The 20,000-nt window shown below is 45.2% G+C and overlaps 2 protein-coding genes and 1 pseudogene across 3 annotated transcripts in view; 2 read left to right on the top strand and 1 right to left on the bottom strand.

The window, feature by feature from the left end:
• LOC143099926 (E3 ubiquitin-protein ligase TRIM35-like) overlaps window positions 1-20,000 on the top strand; it is a 491,084-nt gene that overhangs the window by 364,626 nt on the left and 106,458 nt on the right. The window lies entirely within an intron of this gene.
• bmpr2b (bone morphogenetic protein receptor, type II b (serine/threonine kinase)) overlaps window positions 1-20,000 on the bottom strand; it is an 87,955-nt gene that overhangs the window by 4,485 nt on the left and 63,470 nt on the right. For both annotated transcript variants that reach the window (XM_076264070.1, XM_076264069.1), the window contains exons 8-12: window positions 9,117-9,277; window positions 8,613-8,760; window positions 3,500-3,636; window positions 2,260-2,432; window positions 69-1,672 (exon numbers count right to left, since the gene is read on the bottom strand). In XM_076264070.1, the coding sequence (XP_076120185.1) occupies window positions 69-1,672; window positions 2,260-2,432; window positions 3,500-3,636; window positions 8,613-8,760; window positions 9,117-9,277 (2,223 nt within the window). The remainder of the gene's footprint in view (window positions 1-68; window positions 1,673-2,259; window positions 2,433-3,499; window positions 3,637-8,612; window positions 8,761-9,116; window positions 9,278-20,000) is intronic.
• Window positions 13,023-13,782, top strand: LOC143100939 (cerebellin-1-like; annotated as a pseudogene).

A 20,000-nucleotide genomic window follows, 5' to 3' on the forward strand; every position in this document is an offset into this window, starting at 1 on the left:
TGTGTGTGTGTGTGTGTGTGTGTGTGCGTGCATGTATGTGTGTCTGAGTAATGAGTGTGCATGCGTACCGCTGGCAGACGTCTCCTGCTCGCTGGACGAAGTGGTCAGCTCCAGTGAGTTGGGCCTCTCAGGCCGGCGGCTCCGGTCCTGCGCCCTCATCTGGACCGAGGCTCCGCCGTCCGTGTGTGTGCTGCCGAACCCGCCCGTGTATGTGAGCGCGCGCGCCAGGGTCCCGGCCATGCTACTGACGTTGCTACTGACGTTGCTACTGACGTTGCTGCTGTTGTTGCTGTTGTTGCTGTTGTTGCTGTTGTTGTTGCTGTTGTTGTTGTTGCTGTTGTTGTTGTTTGTGCGCAGCAGCGGTTCGTGCTCGTCGGGGCTGGAGGCGATGCAGGCGAGCAGGTGGCCGTCTCCGTCTGCGCTCAGCTGCGTTGGCGTCGTCATTGACGACGACGACGACCCCTGACCCTCGACCTCCTGCTGGGGACCTGCGGGGTTCGTGTTGCCCCCGACGACAGTCGGCACGTTGCCACCGCTGCTTCCTCCTCCTCCGGCGTAGCCGTTGGCGATGCCACGCCCGCTGTTGCCCGCGGTGACCATCTGGGGCTCGTTGCCCACGGTGACGAGCGGAGCGGTGTTCATCTTGGCCACGCCAGTCTCCACCTGCCGCAGGTTGGACTTGTGCTTGTTGAGCCGAAGGCGCGAGGCGGATGAGGATGAGGAGGAGGAGGACGACGAGGCAGCGGCGATGGCGCTGGCCGCGGAGTCGCGGGGGTGCTTGGACCCCAGCGGGAGGCTGGTGGGCCGCTTGGGCAGGTTCTGCTGCTTTGGGAGCGGGAACATGGCCGCCGCCGGCACCGCCTGGGGAGGGTGCTCGCCCCCGGACGCCCCGAACTCGCCCGCCGACCCCCCCGCGGCCGCGGCGTTGACCCCTGACCCGGCGCTGACCTCGGCGGCTAGCTTGATGAGCGGGTAGAGCAGGTTGCCGGCGGCGCCGGCCGGGCCCAGCGGGTCGGGCGCGCTGAACTGCTTCTGCGAGTGCTCCATCAGGTTCTCGTCCGAGCTCTCCTTCAGGTTCCGGTCCACCTCGCGGGGGTCCAGCTTGGTCGTCTCCAGGTCCTCCTGTGTCAGCTGCAGGCACGCGGGCAGCCCCGTCGGCCCCACGCCCAGCCCCATGCCAATGCCCATGCCCAGGGCAGCAGCGGCGGCGGTGGTGGTGGTGGCCCCTACCTCCTCGCCCAGCCCAGCCTCCGAGATGGTGGCCATGAGGCTGGATCCGGGCGTAGTGCCCAGCGTGGTGCTGCAGGTGGCGCTAGAGGCCCCGCTCAGGCTCAGACTGCCCCCGCTGGTGCTGCCCTCCGGGCTGGGCACTCGCCCTGGCATCTGCCCCTGCCCCGGGCCCTGGAGCTGAAGCTGGGCATTCGCCTGCTGCTGCTGCTGCTGGGCCTGCTGCCGCTCGTAGTTGATGGAGTTCCGGTTCTTCTCTCCGCTGGCGGCGCCAGAGGCGCTGCCAGCCACACCCACGGTCGTGGAGGAGGCGGGGCCGGACGAGGAGGGGGCGTCGGTCTGCAGGTTCTTGAGCACGCCCCCTTCCTGGTCCTCGATGTAGGACGAGGAGGAGTAGTCAGGGAAGTGGCCCAGTTTGGGCACCCGGCGACTGTTCGTCAGGTTTCTACAGGAAAGAGAGAGGGAGAGAGAGAAGAAAGAGAGAGAGAGGGAGAGAGAGAAGAGAGAGAGAGAGAGAGAGAGAGAGAGAGAGAGTCACAAATGAAATACAATGAATACAGTATTACACATACATACACATGCAGCACTTCGCTAACATCTGCCCTGATCTTGCAATGCATTCTGGGTAACAGAGATGCATTCATAAAAGCCACCTGGCCAATAAGAACAGTCTGAGAATGTAAAAGCATCTAATTGAGCGTGTGTGTGTGTGCGTGTGTGTATGTATGTGTGTGTGTGAGTGTGAGTGTGTATGTGTGTGTGAGTGTGAGTGACAGTGTGTATGCAAGTGAGAGACAGCGTGAGTGAGTGTTTATAAGTGTACTCGTTCCATGCTGATAACTGAGGCTAATCCTCCCTGTAAAACACTTGAGTTCAAGAACTGGCTGTCCACAGGAGTCCTGAATAAAGAAGAACTGACAGGAGCACGCACGCATGTGTGTGTGTGTGTGCGTGCGTATGCATGTGTGTGTGTGCGTGCGTGCGTGCGTGTGTGTGTGCGTATGCATGTGTGCATGTGTGCGTGCGTGTCACCTCTCGTTCTGCAGCGCGGTGCTCATGGGGTTGACTGTGGGGCTGACGGGCTTGTTGCGGTCCCAGATGAGCAGCAGCTCAGCCAGACGCTCCTCTGCACACTGGGCAGTCAGACGCGCCTCAGCGTCCTGGTCCCAGCAGTCCTCCATCGTCTCCTTCAGAGAACGCACCGCCTGGGGGAGACGCAGAGAGAGAGAGAGAGAAGGAGAGAGAGGGAGAGAGAGAGAGAGAGAGAGAGAGGGAGGGAGAGACAGAGAGATAAGCAGAGAGTGAGAGAGGGATAGGGAGAGGGATAGAGACAGAGAGAGGGGGAGGGAGGGAGGGGGGGAGAGAGGGAGAGAGATAGGCAGAGAGAGAGAGAGAGAGAGAGAGAGATAGGGAGAGGGGGGGAGGGAGATAGGGAGGGAGGGAGAAGGAGGGAGAAGAAGGGAGAGAGAGAGAAAGGGAGAGTGAGAGAGGCAGGGAGAGAGAGAGAGAGCGAGAGCAAGACATGATTATACAATGCAAGTGTATGTGTACACACATACATTTGCAATTTGAATCTCAGAGAGAGAGAGCGAGAGAGAGAGAGGGGGGGGAGTGGTCAATCAAAACATTACGAAGTTATAACAGTACAAGTGCATAGGGTTTGGCTTCATGATAAGAGAGAGAGAGAGAGAGAAAGAGAAAGAGAAAGAGAGAGAGAGAGAGAGAAAGTGAGTTCCGTTTCCCTCCTACATTTCACTGTATTATTTTGCCTAATTAGTATACATTTTATTATTTGTTTACCATTATTATTTTTTTTTATGATTTAAATCTGTACAATTATACCACACGTGTAAGCTTTGGCAACAAAATGTTTTTTTTGTCATGCCAATAAAGCTCATTTGAATTGAATTGAATTGAGAGATAGAGAGAGAGAGAGAGAGAGAGAGAGAGAGAGAGAGAGAGAGAGAAAAGAGGGATGGAGAGAGTAAAATGGAGGAGTAAGTGAGTGTATGAGGAGAGAGAGGGATGAGTGAGATCCGTTAGGGAACAGAAAGGCCCCTGATTCTCTTCTTAAACAATTACTCTGAGTTACGGCTGTCTCCTGCCCATTAAAGATGCACAACACGCGCGCACACACGCACACACATAGGTACGCACATGCACGCACACACACACACACACACTCTCACTCACTCACTCTTATCAGACACACACACACACACACACACACACACACACACACACACACACACACACACACACACACACTCACCAGGCTGTTCTCCTTCCAGGCCTCGGGGAACTTGGGCCTCTGCTTCTCTCTGCTCACCAGCACCTGCATGTCCTCAAATGAGGGGTGGTTGCCTGCCTCCGCCTGGAACGCCATCTGGTAGTCCGGCACCGTTTCTCCTACACACACACACACACACACACAAACATTTATATACACACACACACACACACAAACATTTATATATACACACACACACACACACACACAAACATTTATATACATATACATTATGGAGTGCAGTGCTGAACCTCTCTGTGTGTGTTTGAAGGTCTCCTAGTAGCAATAGTGAAGGTGTGTGTTTATGTACTTGGAAAGAGTGCAACACATAAAGATGAGTTTATATGATTATGTAAGCAGGTGTGTGTATGTGTGTATGCATCACATTAGTGCTGGGCGGTATGACCAAAAATGTATATCACGGTATTTTTCAAAATTCTTACGGTTTCACGGTATATGATGGTATTTTTTTTTTCATGCATAATCAGATGTTCACAGCATTTTCTACAGGTTGAGAGAGGAATTGCTGCAGTACATTGACTAAGGATGGTCTATTTTACTGTCATGATGTAGAATAACTCCACACTAGTGGTAATGATGTTTTGCATGGCCCCAGAAAATGATGCTGTTTACAAAGAGCCACTCATGATTCTAATGAAGAATCTAATCAGAATGCAAAGACAATTGCAGTCAAAATACAGAACTTTTACTGTGCAAATTTCACAAACATCTTATATAACCAATAAAACGTATAAAACCAATACAAAAAGTAGTGCAACTTGCAATAATTATACTTTTTTGAAAATTATACAATTTAAAATAAAACCTCTCTGCTAATATGCTTACTCTGTCAAATAGGCCTATCAGAAACATGCCTTATTGTTATTGTGTGGTTTGCATGACGTTAGTGGTAGGCTAACGTTAACTTCATGTGGATGTAGATGTCTTGTTAGCCTGCCATGAGCTTCGGTTCGGTTCGCTAATCAAAACATTAACAAAAAAGTTAGTTTTGGTGCACTGATGACAGTCAGGATCATTTCTAACTAGCCAGCTAGAATTGCTCAGTTCATGTCTATAACATGCTTTACTTGCTACCTGGATAATTTCAGCGAATATTCTTAAGGTGAGATGAATGATAAGATCATTAAACTTCACTGTGTTCGGTGGGTTGCTAACTAACGACATCACCTACTAGCCAGCTAGTTACAGCTGTTGAACAATCTCAATAGAATTTTCGTGACGGTAAACCCCTTTCAACGCAGTAAAGTTTTTTCCTTAACTAATGAAACAATTTAACCCTTTGCAGACCGCACATTCTAATTTCGGTACCCCAGTACCGATGACGTTCAGTCTAATAACTCTGCCATACCCCAACCAATTTTATCAATGAAAACTTCCTCAAAAACGTCACATCATAGGCTTTCTGGCGATATGATTGGTTAAGGGATTTGTGGCGCGAATTACTTTTACTACGTGAAGGAAAAATCAAGAGTTGACGTCTCCCTCCACTAGAGGAAAAACAGCAGGAAGCACTATGCATCGTTGATCTTCACGTCGTCTAAAGGAGAAACTACTGGATCATCTGAGGTAAAAACAAGTCTTTTTATGTTATTACTACTTGTTATCCATGTTATTACTTCAAAATCGTTTTTAAAAGTTATTTTTGCTGGTAATTACACCTTGTATGCATGGCCGTAACATAATGCGTGTGTGTGTTCACTTCAGCTGATATGACAGCTTGTATTTTAGCACACCGTAATCTTTAGTAAACTCATTATTTTCAATCATTTTTGGGGGGTTACTATATGTCAACCAAGATTACAGACCTACTAGGACTGAAACTTTAACGATTTGTTGTATTTTGAACGATGTTGCTTGCTTGTCATCTGATGATACAGAAAACTAGCTAAGTTAGGTAACGTTAGCATCAGGAGAGGCTGCAACATGTCCTTGACGCGTAGTCGCGATAAAGTTCACTCCCGTGCTTCATGACTGGCAACTTCATGTCAAGTACACCTAATCGGTATTTTATTGTCAAATAAACCTTTCATTCCTTCGTAATATGTATAACACAATTTACAGTTGTTTGTAGCCAAGTTAGCTTACTTAGATAGAAACATCTGACATGAATGACAACGTTAATGTTATGTTACCGACGTGAAGACTGTGTTGATCACCGATGGTGTAAGAATTTTATTCATTGATTGCTGTTTTCATCAATACATGACTGAAGATTTGTTAGAAATGTGTCTTAGTATTGTTTAACTTTTAGGCTGTAAGGTTGGCTGCTACGATTATGAGGTTTTTGGGTGGCTAACTATGATGGGAGCTCATAGCAGCTACACCCAAGCCTACACGTCGACACATAATTTTATGGGGGTAATTTGTCTTTACGCAACTGTAGTAGCCTATGCACGGTGTGTATGTGTATGCATACGCTGTTTAGATGTTTTCTGTCATATCTCCTGACTCATGTTCATGAATCAATGTTTGCTTGTAAGCTGGTATGCTATGTATGGTTTAACCAAGGCAATAACACTTATAGTGAGCTCTGAGACTAATGTTACCTCTCCAAGCAATATTGGAGTCCTCCAGTGACAAAAATACTTTTAGTGAAAAGAGTCATGGTTGGTGGTGATTAAGATTATGTGGAAGTAATGTAAAATAAAACTAAACAACCTATTCACTATCAGACCTGTGATTTTTTGTTATTTTAGATGGAGGGAGAGAAGGACGTGCAACTGAGGTGAAAGCAGCCGACTGCTGATGGCAAACATGACCCCAAGGACCACAATGGCATGGACATGGGACATGGATGGGTAGTTTCTGGATGAAGAGGAAGACAATGATTTGCTAGAGGAGGAGAGTAATCTCCCGTCATCCTCAGCTGGGTAAGCATGTTTGTGTGTGTGTGTGTGTGTGTTCGCCCAACTGGGCGTATGCACATTTCTGGTTGTGATAAGAGTGTTGCTTATAACAATAATGACAGGGATTATAGTGATTATAGTTTAGATAGATAGATAGATAGATAGATAGAGACACTTTATTGATCCCCAAGGGGAAATTCAGGAAGTTTGCTTAGATTTGTAATTCAATTTCTAATTTTCTTATCTGACAATTTCTTTATTTTGAGCTTGGTCAAGTCCCATGTCAGGTAGAAAGCATACACTTTGCCTATCCTTCTAACACAGACAGGGACACCAACTCCAGTAGCATTTACACCTCATCGTCTGCTAGGCTTAGATGGACACACACACACACACCACAGCTGTGACAACACACACACACCACAGATCTGGTGTGAATGCGGCATTAGTGTATCACCTTATGTGTAGGGAAAATGATATCGATAATTATATATTGTATCAAATTAAATGCTGTATGGTTGTTAAATGTATTGAATTTCTTCTAATGTTTTAATTGTTTATATTTGTGAATGTAAATTGATGCTTTGTTATGCTATAATATGAATTGATGCTTTTTGTTCATCATGTTAAAGTATTTTGTTGATCTTTGTTATACTGTTGTCTTGTAGTTTGTAAACATATGTTTATGTTATTTACCTGAAGTTGTTGTTCCTGATTATTTAATGAAATTGTTAAAGTCTTATCTAAATAAAATGATTTATTTCCTCTTTCGTAAACCTAACACATGTGCCAGTGTCTCTTATTCTTGTTTTCATAGTAGAATGAAGCACACGGAGAAGCAGTTACCATCTGTCTAGTCTTTATTTCAGCCTTTATCTTTCCTCCCCACAATTGATTTTGCCTCCTCAGAGTACAGTAAGACATCCTATATTTAGCTATGCATCTTGTTTTTATGGTAAAACATCTTATATTCGTTACATGACCATTATATCTGTGTATTTTTGGTCAGATGTCAAACCAGGAAAGGAAAACATCCTACTCTTTAAAAATTCTACTTGTTACTGCGACTTGCAGTTATGAGTAAATTAATCATAACTTCTGAACCAAAGGTGATAAATTGATTCTGTTTCCTTCACTGAGGAGAACACAACACTGTCTATCTTTCACACACTATATCTACAATAGACATTAGGTGAAAAGTAAGATTCATCTTGACAAATTGATATTTTCGTGTTTTTTGATGTTGAATTTTGAAGGTATTGTTTAAAAACAATGTGTGTTACCCTCAAACTTATTAACTATGATATGTGCCATTTTAAAGGGCTAGTTCTCCTGATTACAATGGTGGGTATATCTTATCTTTGCCATGTAGCATGGCCACACAATAAGCCTTTTTGTCTCACAAGGGCATCAAGTATGAAAAAACGGAATGTTTTGTGCCGTCGGCAAAGGTCTAATAAATTTATCATAACTTTTGAACAAAAGGTGATACATTGATTCTGTTTTCATCACTGAGTAGAGGACAAAATTGTGAATCTCCCATACACTCTAAGTTTTTCTCTATCTACAACAGAAATTGGGGGGAAAATGAGATTAATCTTGACAAACTGATAGTTTTGTGTTTTTTGGGGTTGAATTTTAAAGATATTTTTAAAATAATATGTTTGTTCTCCTCAAAATTATTAATTATATTTTATACCATTTGAAAGGGCTATTTCTCCTGATTATAAATTATATTATATCTCTGTCATGTAGCATAATCACACAATAAGCCTTTTTGTGCCATAAGGCCATCGAGTATGAAAAAATGGAATGTTCGGCGCGGTCTGCAAAGGGTTAAGGTATTCTGTGCAACACCTTAAATAAACCCCTTACCTAAGGAGAAATTAAGCCTTAAGGGTCATACTTCAGGGGAAAAACTTAAGATGTTTTGTGTTTACCCTCACTATGCTTGCCTCGCAGTCGCACCATGTGTGCGTGTGAAAAAAGTTCCGTCTGAAACACTGTCGCGCGGCGCAGCGTTCCAAACGTTGTGTAGCCTAATCAAATACACCGGTATGGCGGTATATTAAAAATTCATATCATAACGAAAATATACATTTTCCGCCCAGCACTACATCACATGTGTATATATGTGCATGTGTGTGCATGTATGCATGTGTACATCTTAGCGTATATGTATATGCATGTGTGTGTGTGTGTGTGTGTGTGTGTGTGTGTGTCCACACCTGGGAAGAGGTCAGTGCAGCGCATGAAGATCTCCCAGTAGATGAGGCCCAGGGCGTACATGTCCACCTGCTTGAGAGCAGACTCACAGTCCCTCAGGTTCACAGCCCCCTCCAGCACCTCAGGAGCCATGTAGCGGATAGTGCCAACCTGAACACACACACACACACACAGCACCGGTCATTACTGGGTGTGTGTGTGTGTGTGTGTGTGTGTGTGTGGTCGGTCATCTGTCTGACACATATCTCCAACTCCTGCAGATCCAGCACCCCCTCTAGCATATTACAGAACATGTAATCGTGTAACAAGTAGCTTGTTTCTATGTGTACATATATATGTATGTGTGTCTGTGTGTGTGTGTATACATACTGTACTGTATGTGTGCTAACTTAGTCTGGGTCAATGAATGTGAGAGATTCCTTTAGAGAAAGTCATGCTTATTCAGTGAAATATTTGTGTGTATGTATGTGTGTGTGTGTGTGTGTGTGTGTGTGTGTGTATCTGACCTCACTGATGGCAGCGTTCTCCTCTTCGCCAGGTCTGACCAGCCGGTTCCCCGTCAGTTTCATTGACAGACCGAAGTCGCTAATCACACACGTTCCGTCATTCTTCACAAGAACATTGCGGCTATTCAGGTCTCGATGAGACACGGCTGGCTTATATATATCTAGAGGGAGAGAGAGAGAGGGAGGGAGAGAGAGAGAGAAATCGTTACACACACACATAGATACAGACAAAATGCAGGCTGCAAACAAGCATAAAGAAAAAGTGCACGACACAAACAAAAGCAGATTTATAAACAAACACTCAACACACAAACAATCCCCGGTATGTGTATACACACACGCGAGTCACTGAGCTGGTAGTATATGGGGACGCAGTTCTTCTGTTCCCCACAGGGGGGCCCCACCTTGAGGGCTGGCTGGATGCCCTTCCTCTGCCCCTCCCCCAAGTCTCTCTTTCCTCTCTCCATCCCTGGCCTGCACTCCATCACTCCCTCCTTCCCTATCTCTCTCCCTCTCTCCTGTACACAGTCTCTCTCTCTCTCTTTTGTACTCCCTCCCTCTCTCTCTTGTACTCTCTCTCTCTTTCCTGTACACTGTCTCAATTCAATTCAATTCAATTCAAGGTTGCTTGATTAGCATGACTGTAAGTAAGTACAGTGTTGCCAAAGCACAATTAAAACAGCATAACAATTAGAACATTGACAGCATTACAGGAAACAGTAACATGAAAAATTGTGTGTATACCCTCACTTTCTCTCTTTTTCCACACACACACACACACACACACACACATGCATGTGATCACACACACACACACACACGGGCAGCATACACATTATAATACATTGGATTAATTACAGACATTAGGTCGGGCATTGTGGCAAAGTGTCCGACTCACTGTCCCTCATGTCGTGGCAAGCTGTAACGTATTTTGCAGCCAGCGGAGCAGTCAATCCTTCTCCTAGCAGGTGGGCCAATTTATCACAGTCTTTAAGGGAGCTAAAATTTGGAATTTTATTTGAGAATTGTAAAAAATATATTTTTCTGATCTGTTCAAACTTTGGACAGTATAGGAGAAAGTGCATCTCTGTTTCAACCTCACCAGTCATACAGTGACCACAGAGCCGCTGCTCTTTGGGAAGCCATGATTTTTTGTACCGGCCTTTCTCTATGGCAAGGCTGTGGTCACTTAGCCTGTACTTGGTAAGAATCTGTCTCTGCTTTGTATCTCTGACGGTGGAGAGGTACTCTGCCAATTCATAGTCTCGTTTTAGTGACATTAAGTAACATTCTAATTTGGATTGTGATTTTGTTTGATCATCCCAATGTTCCAGATACTTATTCTTACTTTGATTCATAATTTGTTTTACTTTGATCTGATTTTGAAAAGCAGTGCTGGTCTGAGATCGATGGGTTAGAGTATTAGTTAACTTCAGAACCAACTGGCAAAGGGGACTGGTTTTAGGGCTGACCTCTTGGGTTTTGTATGCTTGAAACTGTACGGTGTTCTTGTCACTAGAATTTAGGTGGATCCAGAATTTTAAAGATCTTTTTTGTATATTTAATGCCAATGGGAATCTGTCTCTCTCCCTCTCTGTAATCACAACCCCCTCTCTCTCTCTATCCCTCCTACTCAGTTCCCACTTTCCCTGTTCCCTCTCTTTTTTCTCTCACTCTCTCCCTTCTTCCATATCTCCTTCTCAACCACTAGCAGGCTTGTGCAAAATTCCAGAATTGAATTGAAACTGGCTCTTAAATTCCAATTCAATACTTGAATTTCACTTGCATTTCAATTGAGGTACAGTAGCAAACAGGAAGCAGAGTTGCAATTCAATTTGTGCACAACCCTGACTCTAGATACTTGTCTTTCTACGCTCCCTGTCCTCTCTCTCTCTCTCTCTCGCTAAAGTTCATTAGTAAGAACAGGAGCCAACTAGTGCAGAGATCACTCTCTCCTGCCCTGTCAGCTAGCAACTAATGCGGCTAGCGCCAGTTCTCCAGTCAGTCCCCAAGCAGCAACTTCCCCTCTGCTCAGCTGGGACAGTGTCCTCTCACACAACACATGCATCTCGTGCAAACAGCTATAAAACACTACACACACTGTACACACTATAAAACACTACACACAAGTCTCCGGTAGACAACGCACTGTATACAACAAATGGAACACTAACCATCTCCACAACTCTACATGCTTCATATATCTCTGGTAGTATAGACATATACAGCTAACACAAAACAAATGCTAAGCAATGCTTTATACTTCTTTAGTCTCAGTTTGTATAATGCAGCAGGTTATAGTTTAGACTCCCTGTCCACATGATTACACAACAGGGTTGCCCAACCCTTTGTGTGTATGAGTGTGTCTGTGCATGTATCACAGTGTCTCTGTGTTTGTGTGTGTGTGTGTGTGTGTGTGTGTGTGTGTGTGTGTGTGAGTGTGTCACTGTTTCCTCCCCATTAGGAGACACTGGGGTCTGTTTTCTGTCTGTCTGTCAGTGTCTCTCTGAGTAGGCGTGGTAACAGAACTGCACCACTGGGGCTGATACAAACCAGACTAGTTGTTCACAAACACACACACACACACAGGCAAACACACACACACAAACACACACACAGGCAGGCAAACACACACACACACACACACACACACACACACACACTCTGTGTATAAGATAACAGTCTCACACATATCAAGGCTACTCTACAATCCGTGGATCTAGCTTGGCTGTTTAATATATAAAATAGATCATGTTACATAGGTGTAACAAATATCTATGTAGTACTTAAAGTAGTGATAGTTATAGATGTTGATAACCATGCCTCGCTAGCATATATCACATTCATGACAGTTTGACATAAGCAAATACAGCATTGTTCAGTATTTCCAATGATAACACAGAAGAGGTACAGTTTAAACCTGTTTTATTTGTTCATGTTCAAACAGCAGGAAGCCACTGAAGGTACTGTGATTATAAACATTATCATAGAGCCAGTAGCCTGCAGGGAGTCGCATGTTAACTACATCTCCCTCCTCCAGCTGCAGAGTCACACCACAGGACAGATAGGTTTGGATTCCATCTGTTTCATACTCTCCCAAACCAATGACCCTCCTCATTCTTAAACATCTGGATTATCATCCAGCGTGAAGCTAGGTTATCCATGACAGTGAATCTGAAGTAGTAGACTCCCCTGACTGTAGCTGTGAAGAAGCCTGTTATGCTGCTGTAGGCCTGTCCAACATTGGTGATGACTTTAGTGAAGACCAATTTCAAGTCAGTATTCCCAGACTCTATGTATCCTGAGTCAGTCAGAGCGGCTGAGAATGCCACCTTGGGTTGCTCTGTGATCTCTTTCTCTCGAGATTAACTACTTCAGTCTCAGTGGCTGTCAGTCTGGTCTTCACTGCTGTCAGCTCTGCTGCAGTTTCCATCTTCAGGTTCATCACTTCAGTCTTCATAGTGGTCAGGTCTGTGTGTTGGGCTGCAGTGTCTTTCTTCATGTGCTCCATGTCAGTCTCAGTGGTTGCCAGTCGCTCTGTAACTGACCTCAGATCAGTTACAGTCAGACCAGTGGCTGATCACGTTAAGCCTGCTGTGCCTCTGTCCAACATGAAGAGAATGGGCCGACATAAGGGCATGTAGCCATGCCTGACCTGCACGGTGGATGGCAGGTTGGATTTTCCCACAACACTGATAACTGGACAAACAGATATGTCCTAGAATAACACATATGCACGTTTCTAAATCTAATCATGAATGACCATGGACTATATCTGATATTATAAAACATTTCTTACATAATGACAACTGAGGCATATATAATAAGGTGTCTCAGGAAGGACACTACTACTACTACTACTACTACTACTACTACTACTACATGAGAAAAAGAGTGCTCTTAAAGATGAGGGCCGTCATCCCACTGCTGGTGCTGCTGTTCTCCATGTGTGGAGCTCAGACTCAGAGCACCCAGACTGCAGTTCAGACAGAGAGCCAGAGCACTGGGGCTGCTGCTGCTGCAGTCACTACCCAGCTGGACGTCTCTGCTGAGCTCAGGAAACTCAGAGACATGGTGGAGAATTTTGGATCCATGGTGGTGGAGCTGAGAGGGCAACTAACTGTCACCCATAATGAGCTGCAGAACACCAAAGCTAAGCTGGACAAAATGGAGGCTGATAAGGAGGCAGAGCTGACAGCAGTGAAGACCAGACTGGCTGCTACTGAGATTGAAGTAGTGAATCTGGAGAAGACCACAGAGAAACCCAAGGTGGCATTCTCAGCAGCTCTGACCAACTCGGGATACATAAACGCAGGGAAAACTGAGCTGAACTTGGTCTTCACTAAAATCATCACCAATGTTGGACAGGCCTACAGCAGCACGACAGGCTTCTTTACAGCTCCAGTCAGGGGAGTCTACTACTTCAGATTCACTGTCATGGATATTGCTTCTTCACAGTGGAGGCATATCAAGCTGTTTAAGAATGGAGAAGGTCATGCATCTAACAGACTATAAAAAAGATGGACACATCTATCTGTCCTGTGGTGTGACTCTGCAGCTGGAGGTGGGAGATGTAGTTAACATGCGACTCCCTGCAGGTTTCCGGCTCTATGATAGTGCTAATAATCACAGCACCTTCAGTGGCTTCCTGCTCTTTCCTCTCTGAATGGAACACACTGCTCAACTGCTCATGTTCTCAAACGATGCATCATGTGCTTTTTGAAAATGAGCAAATAAACTTCTTTTAAACTGCTACTCTTCAGTGCCATCATTGGTAATATTGAGAGTTGTTGAATCAGATCACCATTTCCTTGCATGGACATTTTCCACCTGGGAAGTGAACAAGTGTTTTGTCTGATAACAGTCTAACAACTAACAACTACATAACTACAACTGAAGCCTTTCTACTGTAACAAAAGTGAAGCAAATTAACTTGCTGCTTCATGCTACCAGAGCTTAAAAGTAAAGAAAATGTCTGTGCCTGAAGTTATCAGAAGACATTTTTGAAGATGTCATATTGCCTATTTTCAGTTCTTAAATGGTCCAGCCCGGGCCTGAACTCAGTGGCTGAGAACGTTAAGCCTGCTGTGCCTCTGTGCAACATGAAGAGAATGGGCCGACATAAGGGCATGTAGCCATGCCTGTCCCGCACAGTGGATGGCAGGTTGGATTTTCCCACAACACTGATAACTGGACAAACAGATATGTCCTAGAATAACACTTATGCACGTTTCTAAATCTAATCATGAATGACCATGGACTATATCTGATATTATAAAACATTTCTTACATAATGACAACTGAGGCATATATAATAAGGTGTATCAGGAAGGACACTACTACTACTACTACATGAGAAAAAGAGTGCTCTTAAAGATGAGGGCCGTCATCCCACTGCTGGTGCTGCTGTTCTCCATGTGTGGAGCTCAGACTCAGAGCACCCAGACTGCAGTTCAGACAGAGAGCCAGAGCACTGGGGCTGCTGCTGCTGCAGTCACTACCCAGCTGGACGTCTCTGCTGAGCTCAGAGAACTCAGAGAAATTGTGCACAAACTTGACACCACAGTGGTGGAGCTGAGAGTGACTCTGAGCTTCACTCAGAATGAGCTACAGAACACCAAATCACTGTTGTACACAATGGGGGTTGAGAATAACGTGATGAAAGAAAGACTGGTGGCCAGTGAGACTAAAGTGGAGGGGTTGGAAAGGGTGACTGCAGCACAAGACACAGAGCTGACCACTATGAAGACCAGACTGGCAGTCAGTGAAACTGAAGTAGTGAATCTGAGAACAGAAATTGCAGCACAAACAGCTGACATGGAGCACATAAAGAAAGACACTGCAGCCCAACACACAGACATGACCACTATGAAGACTGAAGTGATGAACCTGAAGATGGAAACTGCAGCAGAGCTGACAGCAGTGAAGACCAGACTGACAGCCACTGAGACTGAAGTAGTGAATCTGGAGAACGAGATTACAGAGCAACCCAAAGTGGCATTCTCAGCAGGTCTGACCGACTCAGGATACATAGAGGCTGGCAATACTGAGTTGAACTTGGTCTTCACTAAAGTCATCACCAATGTTGGACAGGCCTACAGCAGCACGACAGGCCTCTTCACAGCTCCAGTCAGGGGAGTCTACTACTTCAGATTCACGGTTATGGATATACTAACCTCACGCACGGTACACATCAGGATGATTAAGAATGAAGAGCAGGTCATGTATTTATATGAGACTGACAATGATGGAAACCACACCTATCTGTCCAGTGGTGTGACTCTGCAGCTGGAGGTGGGAGATGTAGTTAACATGCGACTCCCTGCAGGCCACAGGCTCTATGATCGCTCTAATAATCACAGCACCTTCAGTGGCTTCCTGCTCTTTCCTCTCTGAAGGAAACACAAGGCTCAACTGCTTACAGTATATGATCAAATAATAAATATATAAGCATGAGCAAATAAAATACTTTCAAACGTAAACCGTTCTGTGTCATCAATGTATCATCTGTGTTCATGGTAGTGTTGCGTGGGTCAACCCAATACCCTCGGACACCCACGGGTTTACAAAGCACTTCTTCTCACAAAGTTCTCACTTAGTTATTAATAATGTAGGCTACAGAACATTAAGTGCAACAAACCTTCTTGCAATCTCTCTTAATTGCATAAAACAGGTTAAGATATGATTAGTCTACAAGATCTTCCATCTTCTCTTCCCCTCTCCCTCTCACACAGGCGCGTTACAGAGGGTGCGCTGCAACCCGCATTCCCGCAACAAGCGCATCAAGTGAGCGCGCTTTCAGCTCAGCTGGTCAGGTGCTGGAGGCGCGTCGAAATAGATTAAATCCTGGAACGGTGGATTCCATTCTCTTTTTACACAGTGCAGCCAAACAGCTAACCTAAATCAAACAGGATCGTCTATACAGATGCATTTTTGTTAAGTTTGTGGATGCATGTTATAGGCCTAATGATAATTTCAACTTTCTTTCATTAGACAGATGCATTTTTGTTAAGTTCGTGGATGCATGCTATAATGATAATTTTCAACTTTCTTTCAGTAGACAGATATCTGGTTCAGTTCATTAAAATGTAAAGTTTAGGCAACAGACAGATATCAAGGGTTTAAACCGATTGAACACATCTGTGTCAATGTGTGTCCGCGGAGAGAGAGAGAGAGAGAGAGAGAGAGAGAGAGAGATGAGAGAGAGAGAGTTCATGTTAGGCTACATGATGTAGCCTATTACTTGTGTTTTACCTTTAAATACATCAATAATTAAGGATCTTTCAGTTTGTTTACTTATTTAGTAGGCCTAGCCTATGTCCATGAAGCTAGATTCAGATTCAATTAATCCAACATGCTAGCGAGCCAAGCCTCAACTCTTTGTTGAAGCATATAGCCTACAGTGCAAATTCTTGTTTCAGTGTTTAGTTAATAAGAAAGCATTGTCTCTACCTCAATATGAACTACAAAGGATAGCCTAGGCTATTGGCACATTGTTTTTTTTTTTTTGTCGGGTCGGGTTCGGGTCGTTAATCAGTGCATATTTTTGAGGGTCGGGTGGGTGCGGATCGACTCTCCTGACGGGTCGGGTGGGTGTGGATGTTAAAAAACCTTATCCCGGGGGGCGCTGTGGCGCAGCAGGCTACAGCGTCTGTACCATATACGGATCCAAGTGCCCACGGGGACCCAGGTTCGAGTCCGACCTGCGGTCATGTCCCGATCCCACCCCATCTCTCTCTCCCATTCACTTCCTGTCTGTCTTCACTGTCCTATCATAATAAAGGCAAAAAGCCCAAAAAATATACTTAAAAAAAAAAAAAAACCTTATCCCGCGCAACAACAGTTCATGGATATTTTCCGACCAGATAGTGAGTGTTTTGTCTGATAACAACCACACTCATCACTAATAACTCTTCTCATATATAGTTTCAACTCAATTTTAATTTACTGTAACTTTTTTTCTACTTAGTGAGAACTGAGTCCTCACCTTATAAAATAAAGCAAATTCTTAAAGATACATCTAAAACCATAGAGGAAGGGGTCAACTTGTCCTATAGGATTATGGACAGTTTTCTACTGTCCCGCACTGATAAGTAAACACACAAAAAAGTCCTGGAAAAAAAAACACCAGGTCTCCAACCTACTGTATGTCCCGGGACTTAATCTCACCCAGAAGAGTGACAAAATGACTTACATAATATATAAAAGAGGGGGGATGGCCATTACCACACAAACAGAAGCAGAGTGAAGTTAGATGGGGTCAATACATCAAATAAGTCACGAGAAATGCCACGTATTAGCGCTATCTGATCACTGCCGATGGACATTTTTTACCTGGAAAGTGATCAAGTGTTTTGTCTGATAAAAGTCTCTGGGTTTAACAACTAACAACTACAACTGAAGCCTCTCTACTGTAACAAAACTAAAGCAAATATTGCAAAAGCAAAATTGCTGTGTATTGCTACCACAGCTTAAAGCAATACAATATCTGTGCCTGAAGATATCAGAAGACATTTTTGCAGATGTCTTAGATGTCCTATTGTCTATTTGGTTTTAAACTCTCAGCTCAGTCCCTGCCTGAACTCAGTGGCTGAGAACGTTAAGCCTGCTGTGCCTCTGTGCAACATGAAGAGAATGGGCCGACATAAGGGCAGGCAGCCATGCCTGACCCGCACGGTGGGTGGCAGGTTGGATTTTCCCACAACACTGATAACAGATACGTCCTGGAATAATACACATGCACATTTCTAAATCTGCTCATGAATGACCATGGACTTTATTTGACATTATATAACATTTCTTACATAATGACAGCTGAGGCATATATAAAAGAAGGTGTCTCATTAAACTACTACTACTGCTGCTCTTAAAGATGATATCTGTCATCCCACTGCTGGTGCTGCTGTTCTCCATGTGTGGAGCTCAGACTCGGAGCACCCAGACTGACGTTCAGACAGAGAGCCAGAGCACTGGGGCGGCTGCTGCGGTCACTATCACGCTGGACATCTCTGCTGAGATTTCTCGACTCAGAGAAATGGTGGAGAATCTTGGCTCCATGGTGGTGGAGCAGAAAGTGTTGATAACTTCCACCCAGACTGAGCTTCAGAACACCAAATCACTGCTGTACACAATTGGGGCTGACAATAATGGGATGAAAGAAAGACTGGTGGCCAGTGAGACTAAAGTGGAGGGGTTGGAAAGGGTGACTGCAGCAAAGGACACAGAGCTGGCCACTATGAGGTCTGAGGTTCTGGACCTGATCAAGGCAAATGCAGCGCAACAGATTGAGGTGGCTACTCTGAAGATGGCAAATGCAGCTCAAGAGGCCAGACTGTCCACCAGTGAGACTGAGGTGGAGAACCTGAAGATAGAAAACACTGCACAAAAGAAGGAGATGGCTACTGTGATTACCAGACTGTCTGCCAGCGAGACTGATATACAGGACTTGAAGATGGAAACTGCAGCACAAGAGACAGACCTAACCACCATGAAGACTGAAGTGATGAACCTGACGATGGCAAATGCAGCCCAACACACAGACCTGACCACCATAAAGACTGAAGTGATGAACCTGACGATGGCAAATGCAGCACAAGAGACAGAGCTGACCACCATGAAGACTGAAGTGATGAACCTGACGATGGCAAATGCAGCACAAGAGACAGAGCTGACCACCATGAAGACTGAAGTGATGAACCTGACGATGGCAAATGCAGCACAAGAGACAGAGCTGACCACCATGAAGACTGAAGTGATGAACCTGACGATGGCAAATGCAGCACAAGAGACAGAGCTGACCACCATGAAGACTGAAGTGATGAACCTGACGATGGCAAACGCAGCACAAGAGACAGAGCTGACCACCATGAAGACTGAAGTGATGAACCTGACGATGGCAAATGCAGCACAAGAGACAGAGCTGACCACCATGAAGACTGAAGTGATGAACCTGACGATGGCAAATGCAGCACAAGAGATGAGACTAGCTGCCAGCGAGACTGAGGTGGAAAACCTGAAGATGGGAACTGCAGCACAAGAGGCAGAACTGACCACCATGAAGACTGAAGTGATGAACCTGACGATGGCAAATGCAGCACAAGAGATGAGACTAGCTGCCAGCGAGACTGAGGTGGAAAACCTGAAGATGGGAACTGCAGCACAAGAGGCAGAACTGACCACCATGAAGACTGAAGTGATGAACCTGACGATGGCAAATGCAGCACAAGAGATGAGACTAGCTGCCAGTGAGACTGAGGTGGAAGACCTGAGGATGGAAGTTTCAGCACAAGAAACCAGATTGTCTGCTAGTGAGAGTGCGGTAATGAACCTGACGATGGAAACTGCAGCACAAGAGGCAGAGCTGACAGCAGTGAAGACCAGACTGGCAGCTACTGAGGCTGATGTAGTGAATCTGGAGAAAGAGATCACAGAGCAACCCAAGGTGAACCCCAAAGTGGCATTCTCAGCAGGTCTGACCAACTCAGGATACATAGAGGCTGAGGGGACTGAGTTGAACTTGGTCTTCACTAAAATCATCACCAATGTTGGAGAGGCCTACAACAGCACGACAGGCTTCTTCACAGCTCCAGTCAAGGGGGTCTACTACTTCAGATTCACCGTCGCGGATATACTATCCTCACGCTATATGGATATCAGTATGTATAAGAATGAAGAGAGGGTCATGTTTTTAGTTGAGCATGATTCAGATGGATACTTCAGCTATCTGTCCAGTGGTGTGACTCTGCAGCTGGAGGAGGGAGATGTAGTTAACATGCGACTCCCTGCCCGCCGCCAGCTCTATGACAGCTCTGATAATCACAGCACCTTCAGCGGCTTCCTGCTCTTTCCTCTCTGAAGGGAACACACTGAGCAACTGCTAAATGT

The sequence above is a fragment of the Alosa pseudoharengus genome, unplaced genomic scaffold, assembly GCF_046254945.1.
Source record: "Alosa pseudoharengus isolate Yale_2024_CS ecotype anadromous, Long Island Sound unplaced genomic scaffold, YU_APseudo_1.1 YU_APseudo_1.1_scf_3, whole genome shotgun sequence".
In the NCBI taxonomy this organism is placed as follows: Eukaryota; Metazoa; Chordata; class Actinopteri; order Clupeiformes; family Clupeidae; genus Alosa; species Alosa pseudoharengus.